The 9,281-nt window shown below is 30.7% G+C and overlaps 1 protein-coding gene across 1 annotated transcript in view; it reads right to left on the bottom strand.

Moving 5' to 3' along the window:
* Positions 1 to 6: 6 nt before the first annotated feature.
* The window catches only part of PGAP1 (GPI inositol-deacylase), a gene marked incomplete in the record, with an annotated part of 49,588 nt that continues 40,313 nt past the window's right edge, over positions 7 to 9,281 (bottom strand). The window contains 3 exon segments of the mRNA XM_067049340.1: positions 7 to 5,093; positions 6,748 to 6,953; positions 7,062 to 7,163. Coding sequence (XP_066905441.1) covers positions 5,017 to 5,093; positions 6,748 to 6,953; positions 7,062 to 7,163 — 385 coding nt within the window.

The following is a 9,281-nucleotide window of genomic DNA, read 5'->3' as shown; positions in this document are numbered from 1 at the left end:
CAAAAGTTTATCATTATCACACTAACTTAACCAAATGTTGCAATAATGTAAACTCCTATTCTTAAGAAACCCCTAAAAGGTCAAATCAAATGACATTACAACAAAAAAAAGTAGTGATAGCATCGATTTCTGAATTCAAAACTGAATCAGTCATTCAACGCTTCAGAGTTAATACAAAAGCCCAAGAGGAGAAGAAAAAAGTCAGTTATTTCACCACAATTTTTTATTATTTTAATAAAAACTATGTTTAATTACTAGGCAAAATTGATGAGTCTGCCAAGAATAATTAGGGGAATGGCAACTGTTTAAAAACGTAAAAAAAAAAAAATTATTTTTCATTGGGAACTCGACATCATCAAAACTACTTAAACTCTAGAAAACCTAATAGAACATCATTTAAAGAAGAGTACATTTACTAAAATATGAGCCTTAACAGAGCATTAACATTTATATTCAATAGTTCCCGAGATATAGTTTCTTAAACAGAATAGAAAAATAGTTAGCGAATTCATAGTAGGAAATCTATATCTCAGGAACCATGAAAGATTAGGACTCAAATTAAAGCTAGTTTAAAATGCTATATTAATCAACTATCCCTACGAAGATAAATGTTATAAACTACTTTATAGTACATTAAACTATCTTTAAAATTATCAAGAAGATAGTTAATGTAGTGGTCAAAAGAGAAACAAAAATAGTTAACAACTATTTATTTTCCGTTTCCAAACGAATTTTGAATAGATCTCAACTGAAATAACCCCAATGAAGCTCTATAAAGAGGGACGAAACATCAGAAAATAAATAGTTGTTAACTATTTTTGTTTCTCTTTTGACCGCACCCCTGACCATCTTCTCCATAATTTAAAATTGTACGGTCAACTATTTATATATATAAACTATCTTTAATTTGATTGCTGGCAGAAATCTGTACGTCTAATTTTAATGTTTCCTGAGCTATAGTTTTTCATAAATTAAAAAGTTTTTCCAAACAACTAGAAATCAACATTTTGTGAGTTTATTAAGGAAAATATTATAAAAACTACAACTCCTATAAAGATAATCATCATAAAATATTTTATAACACATTAACTAACTAGCTTTGATTTGAGTGCTAATAGACACCTTTAAGTCTGGTTTCTGAGATAAATATTTTTCTGGAGATGCCGAGGAGAGAATGATTAGAGAAAGTATACGGGGAGAATATGATGAGCTGATACGGGAGGAAGAGGTGGAAGCAGCAGTGGAGAGATTAAGACTTGGGAAAGCAGCAGAAAGAGATGGCATCGTTCCTGAATTCATCAAATATAGTGGAACAGAATTATTAAAAGCATTGCAGTGCCTTTTTCAGAAGTTACTTACTGAAAAATCTATCCCTAAGGAATGGGAGCATAGCATAATTGTCCCGATTCACAAAAAAGGCAATGCTAATGAACGTGAGAACTATAGACCTATCTGTCTATCCCAGTTTGTGTACAAGCTCTATACCTCAATATTAGAAAATAACCTGAGAGAGCTAGTGGAGAAAGACTTAGAAGAGGAACAGGCTGCTTTCAGATCTCAATGCCAGAGCCAGGATCATATATCTTCTCTCAGAACAATCATTGATAAATCGTGGGAACGAGGAAAGAGTATCTTCTTAGCATTTATAGATCTAAAGGCTGCCTTTGATTCGGTCCCTAGACAAGAACTGTGGAATGCTCTTTCTGAAAAAAACATCCTGTAAGGATTGATAGAAGTTATAAAGTCGATCTACCATGGTTTCAAGGGAATAGTAAGGATTAATGGAAGAGAGTCTGATACCTTTGCAACTGAGAAAGGAGATAGTTCGAGCCCTCCTGTTCATCATTTATATGGAATGAAATCCTGAAAATGTGCAACCGGAGGACAGCCCGCACTAGTATTGACAAATGGAACATGAGGACAATACTGGCCCAGGTAATGGTATTTGTGGATGACATTTTCCTTATAGCCGATACTAAAGAGAACCTACAACAAGCTGAGCTGGAAAGAAAGGGAATGACCATCAATGTCAGGAAAAGCAAAATAATGCATATAGGCCGGGAACCAATAGAAAAGGTGGACGAGTACACTTACCTAGAAACAGTAATCAGCAGGAATGGAGAGCTAGACCAAGAGATATCCAATACAATAGGATAAAGAAGACAAATGCAATATACTAACTACCACCTCTGCAATACAGTAATAGGGAAGATGGAGGTAGAGAAGAATGTTGAAGTACATATCTTTAAGGCTGTATACCTACCCTACCCTCTTTTACGGAAGTTAAAGCTGGGTACCACTCGGTAAGCACCTTAGCAGAGTTACTGCAATGGAAATGAGATACTTAAGTATTGAGGAGCCATTCTCCACTTCCCAAGGAGGAGGGATCGCATATGGAATGAAGGACAAGACAGGATGTTAGAACTGTCTCTATAAAGAATACCATTGAAAAGAGACAACTCAAATAACTTGGACATCTCTGTCGGATGAGTGAAGACAAGGATCCAAGAAAATATTTTGAGGCCAGACCAACAGGAAAACGCCCAAGAGGGAGACCTAGAATACAATGGAAGGACCACATCTCCACAGTGGGAGAGAGAAGAGGGAAAAACTGGGATGCCATAAGGGTGCTTGCTCGGGATCGAGATGCTTGGTTTGTCTGGACAGAGGCACCTCCATGCTGAAAGGCACTAAGGAGGAAGTGCAAGAAAAAGAAATATTGTAGGTAGTTTAAAAGATATGAAGCTCTGTATGAAAAATTAATTGCTCATTTAAAATTTTGAAATAAATAAATAAACAGCCACCATTTTTTATACTCCCTACCTATATCTGGCAGACTCATTAATGTTGACTAGTAATTATATATAATTTTCATAATAGTGATCAAAAATTGGGGTGAAATAACTGACTTTTTTCCACCAGGTTCTTGGGCTTCGTTCATATCTTGCGTTTCACTTTTTTCTTACAGATAAATGTCAAAATAAGCTTTCTGTTAATTACGAATCGAAAGAGACATAGAAAAAGGTCTGTACTGTTCGGTATCTCATGTACAAGTAAGCATCAGTCGGACTGATAGTGTAGGAGTATTCATAATTGAAGTCAGTCACATTAGTCCGGCTATTGAATGATGACTGTCAGTCGGACTGATACCGATGGGGTCTTTATTATTCAAGTCAGTCACATCGGTCCGGCTTTTGAATGATGACTGTCAATCAAACTGACAATGTCGGTTTCCCTTTATAGAACAACGAATAACATGAACATATATAGGTCTACAGATTGACTACTTCCCTTATAATGAATTATGTACCACTTGTTTTTTTCCAATACTTTAAACAAGCAATACCTTCTTGGTATTGTTCTATACATTCCAGATTTCACGACATCGACTGAATATGGCTGATAAAATTATGTAATTTGTTATAATTATTATTTTTAATTTTATTAAAAAGCTTAAGAATACAGTAGGACCCCTAGTATCTCTAACGGGCTCTATTAACCGTCTATCAATGGTTCATGTAAACCCAGGGAGTTCCTATTTCTGGGCCAATAGTGAGTGAAAATGCAATATGGTTTCACGAAAACTTAAGTATCGAGGAGCCATTCTCTGCTTCCCAAGGCGGGCGCCACAAAATAAAAAAAAAGACATGGTATCAGGTTGATGTTCATTCAAGAGGAGAGTCTGAGTGGTGATAATTATGCAGCTACATTATTTATTGAAATTTTGAACTGTTTGATCAAACAATCTATTTAATTCCTGATAAAAATTATAATGTGGATAAATCGGGATTGTTTTGGAAGATGCTTCCTTCAAAAACTTTAGCAGCTCAATCCGAAAAATATAATGTGGTTCTGGTCAATACATATGTAAAAACATGCATACATTCATTTTTGTATATTATAATTAATATATATAAAACGTGTGTTTGTTAATAAAAGTGATTTTCTGTACAGTTTTTTTTTTTTAAATTAACCTCCTTTTCTATCACAATAAAATGTTGTCATTTGATTATTTGGAGTTTTTGATTATCTATTAATCCCAATACCCCAGATAAAGGGGTTCTACTATTGTTAAAAATTTCTATGCAGTTACATCACTTATAAAATAAAGCGAGAATTTTCCAGGGTTATATTACTGGTAATGTAGTTTTTAAAGTTGACCACGCAGAGTCTACAAATTATTAACTATTACCTAGCAATAGAACCAAAAAACTTAAAAATGAAAACTTTGGAGAAAATTTTAAAGTAATAGGAAAAATGACTTATCGGATTAAAACTTTAGCTTTTAAACAGAATTTCCATATTTTCCAAATTGCAGACACCCTGATTAAACTTATACCAAAAAACAAAAACCACCAGAATAAGGACTTTTATTTTCATAAAACTCCTCACAAAACTCTTATTAGTGAACTGAGATAGTTTAATTAGATTTTATATAACAGTAATAATAAATTAACAGCCCTTCATAAGTTAATACTACGATACTAAAACACAAATTTGGAATCCCAAACAAACCTGTTTTGAAAATGTTCTTCTTTATTACAATTATATTACAAAATTAAAGAAAAATACAGCCAACTCTTATGGAAAAAAATTAATGATAGCATCGATTTCACCAAACTGTCATTCATTCGATCACTTGTTCCCACCTTCATCGTGATTAAATTGAAAACTTCCTTTTTTAATATATATACAACTAAAAACTAAACAGAGGCCAGTTAATATCATTAAATTTCAACCTAGTTCTTAAAACTATTATGTTTTCAGACGCTATTCTCTTAACATGCCGTTTCAACTAACATTATAGGAATATCATGACATAACTCTTTATTAATAAAGAAAACTACACATTAGATTGAAATTCAGTCTCTAAAATATCAGTACAACTTCCCTACTGTCCATTTTAACTAGCTAAATATGTAAACATCAATACTGATTACAGTTTTAAAAAACAGTATCACAGAGAGTCCACTATAGCTACAGTACTTGACCAGACTATATGCCGCTCTTTAACAGCTACTTCTTTGCAACTTCCTCATTTTCTTCTTTGTCAATATTATTTGATAACAGTATTCCATCCTGTTCATTATTTCCTATAGACAGAAAAATTATCCATAGAGGTAAAAATACATATCAAGAATCATGTGAAAAATGATCAATGTCAATTTTTGTGAAAATGAGATAATAATATCATTTGGAGGTTTGTTTCTAAATGAATCGATTTTAGAAATAAATACAAAATTCTGAAAAAATGGAGGAACAGGAAAGACTGATCAAGGTAAAATCCAACAATAAAAACTAAACAGAATGTATACTAAACAAAATCCCGAAAATTCAGAGTAAAATTTCAATATATAACTTACTTAATAAACAAAATTCAATAAAACTTGTATTATATATATTGTAATATTCTCTTTTATGAGTAACTAGTCATTTTTTATATACAAATGATTTTTAGTAGGTTTATGTGATTTATCTTTTCAATATGTTTATTTGTAGTATTAAACCTAAAAGCAAGCTAACCAATTTTCATCAGTAAAATATGCAGTCACAAAAGATATCGTGCAAAGCCAAGATGGCAGTGTCCTGCAAAAAGTTTGTTGAATTGCGGCCATGTTGAGCTGAATCAAATATTTTAAAAACTTTATTTTAACTTCCCTTCATAGTTGTAGATACAATACATTTAAGAAAAAATAGAAGTTAAGAATAAGTAGTAAAGAAATTTATTCATAAAATAAATCATAGGAAAAAACTCAAAACAGTTTCAACAATCGATGTTGAGAACTAACAACGAGAGAAGGGGAAGGAAGAAAACTTGGTTTTTGGACATTCGTTGCTTAGGTGCGGGCGGGAATGATATTTCCTGGATAAAGAGGTCATCATCTCTTGTCCAGCTCAGGTGGACATCTTCAAAAAGGATACATCATAGATTCACCCACAAAGAAAAAAAGGTTTTTATATATAGGAAGATGGCCAGGGTTGCGGTCAAAGGAGAAACAAAAATAGTTTTTGTTTCTAACTAAAACTAAACTAACACTATTTTTGTTTCTCCTTTGACCGCAACCCTGACCATCTTCCTATATATCAATTTTTACGGACAACTATATATACATATATAAAAAAAAGGTTTTTTTTTTTGTATCGCCTAACAACACACTTCGATGGATCATGAGTAAAAGACTTAGAGGACAAAGGTTTTGTTTCATTAGTGTTTGTTTGCTGAAAGATTTTTATGAAAACTTTTATTTAATTTTAATATTTTTTTGAATATTACAATATATATACATATTTTTTTATTTATTCCTATTTACAACTGTATTTACATATAAACACATTGAGTAAATTTTATGTAAGATCAAAATGGAGTGATACGGGCATGTAGAGAGACTACCCATTAGCAGCACTCTAATTATATTACCAGAAGGTATCGAGGCCACCTTCTTTTGAGGATTGTCAGAAATAGTATAAGAAGCAAGGTTAGAAACTAGAGGGGTTTGTGGGGTGGTTAGGGAGTTTATAATGGAAGGATTGATATTTGATTCGGGCTAGATTGGTTACATATATATATATTAATTTTTAAAAAATGGAATTACTAACAATTTGAAAAAGTTGACATTGATCGATATGACCCTTCATACTTTTGTTCTTAATTAAAAAATAATAATAATAAAAAGCTGTGATTGTTAGAATATTCCTTAAATCATTTTTAATGCCTCCTACTCTAATGAAAATATAAAGATCACTCACCTTCTGGGACAATTTCACTGACTACTGTTTGTTCAATGGAATGATCCTCTTCACTAGAGATGAAGGGAACAAGCGCCTGATGGATAGTGATCAGGACGAAGGCAGAACACAAGAAGTATGGAATCCTGTAGAGACTGGTTTGCCCGTAGACCATAACCATAAGTCCGAGTCCGATAAGAGCATAGCCTAATTGTCTACTCCATTTTCTGCAATCACGGAACATTCCAAGACCAAAATGTAAAAAATAAACTTTGAACTTACTTCATTTAAAAAAAAAAAATGTATATAACTTAATATAAATAATGCATACGTACAGTCCACCTTTCGGAAGTTCTGATTGCCAGAGGTAACCAACGCAAACAGACATCACTACAGCACAGTACAAATAAGGATCTGGCTCCAGATGATTACTGTATCTAAAGTAAAAAAAACAAAAAAAACATTAATTTTAAGTTTGTGCTTAAATTTTACTTCTAAAAAATAACTTAATGCGGTGTTGATAGTTGGTCATAGATTGATATGAGAAGATGGTTGCGAGTACAGACAGCTACACATGTTAAGAATTGAAGAGAATTATTTATATAAATAACAAATAATAAACTAAGACTATAATTATTATGTTTATTTTCACTTATTTGTGAGAATTATTTATGCTTATATTGATTAGTTTTAATTTGATTTATTTAATATTTTAAATTAGTATAAGTGAGTAGAAGTAGACTCTGGAAGGACAACATAGCACCGCAGTTTATACAGTTCGCATTTGCATAGACTTGAGTATAATTTAGTTATTTATATTAATTTTCAATAAAGTTCGCATTTGCATAGACTTGAGTATAAATTAGTTATTTATGTTAATTTTCGATATAGTTTTCATTTGTTATTTCTTTGTTTTTTGCTAATTAACATTTTATTTATTAAAGAAAATTATACTGTATGAAGCGCTTCACGCATCCTTTATTAAGTATCCTTTATTTGTATTAAACAAATCAAAGGCAAGCTCGGCGACTCTAATTTAACGACCATGTAGAGGCTGCGAGCAAATAAGCCCCCCTTCCCAACATTTTTTTTGGAGGCACCAGCGAGATTGCCGAAATATCTTTGATTTGTTTAAATTAATTTCTTCATAATAATAATTAATTATTTTTTCTTTTTTTTTTTTTACCATTTCAGATTTGTATATAGTTAAGATTTATTTATTTTAATCCTGTTTGAATAATTTTCATATCATTTGTTAATAGATTGTAAGATACGCATTTAGGTAGTAATACAAGCATTTTTTATTTACGCAAACAACACAAATAAGCAAAATTCATTTATTTATGCCAATGACCCGATTTGAATATCAGGCTGGAAAACAACAAAATGAGATAACAATCTTAGTTCAGAGAAACATAAAAGTAAAAGAAAATAAATAAATAAATAAACAAACTTGGAAATATATAAAACAATAAATTAAGTAGATAGTAGTTGGTAATAATAGAAAATAAAACATCCTCTTAGAGATAAGAATTATACAAAATAAATGATAAAAAAATAAAAATAAAAACAGTGTTCAAGTAAATAAAGAAATAAACATAATGAAAGATGCAGGAGAAAATTTAAATTATGAGTAATTGAATTAACATAATAAAATTGGTAAGTGGTGTCTAAAATAATGAAAAATAATATAAATCAACATAAATTGATAACTTTAGATATCAACATAAATTGATAACGTTAGATATCAACATAAATTAATAACGTTAGATATCAACATAAATTGATAACGTTAGATATCAACATAAATTGATAACGTTAGATATCAATATAAATTGATAATGTTACATATCAACATAAATTGATAACATCAGATATCAACATAAATTGATTACATTAGATATCAACATAAATAAATTGATAATAAATAAATTAAACTTAATAAATGGGATATGGTCTGGGTGCGTTCAAATTAAACTCAAATAGTACACCCATTTACTATTTGAGTTTAATTTACCACACTCATATTCCATATTAATACACATGGTCAATCAGCAATCTTCCATAAATTAAAATTGTTTTTCATTATTTTTAGACATTATTTATATATCATATTATGTTAATTCCATGATTCGTCATTCACAATTTCTTTTGCACCTTTCATTATGTTTATGTCTTTATTTACTTGAACATTCTTTTTTTTATTTTTATAATTTATTTTGTATAATTCTTACCTCTACAATATTATATTTTATCTCCTATTATTATCAACTACTATCTACTTAATTTACTGTTATGTGCATTTTCAAGTTTGTTTATTTGGTTTTGTTTTTTTTCAGCCCTAATGAAGGCCTGAAATTCAAGTCGAAGTGTTGGCACAAATAAGTTTAGTTTATTTGAGTATTTTTGCTGACCGCACCTTCGACCATCTTCTCCTCAAAAATAACTTATATTCTTTTATATGATATTAAAAAAATTAATTAGTAAGGGTATGACTTTTTTTTTTTGTTCCGGCCAAGACTTCCATTGAAGTCCTATACTGTCTAACCATGGTT

This window comes from Halyomorpha halys, unplaced genomic scaffold (genome assembly GCF_000696795.3).
Source record: "Halyomorpha halys isolate HHAL.00 unplaced genomic scaffold, Hhal_1.1 Scaffold141.1, whole genome shotgun sequence".
Lineage (NCBI taxonomy): Eukaryota > Metazoa > Arthropoda > Insecta > Hemiptera > Pentatomidae > Halyomorpha > Halyomorpha halys.
The sequence above is the reverse complement of the archived record's forward strand: the minus strand, read 5'-3'. Positions and strand labels throughout refer to the sequence as shown.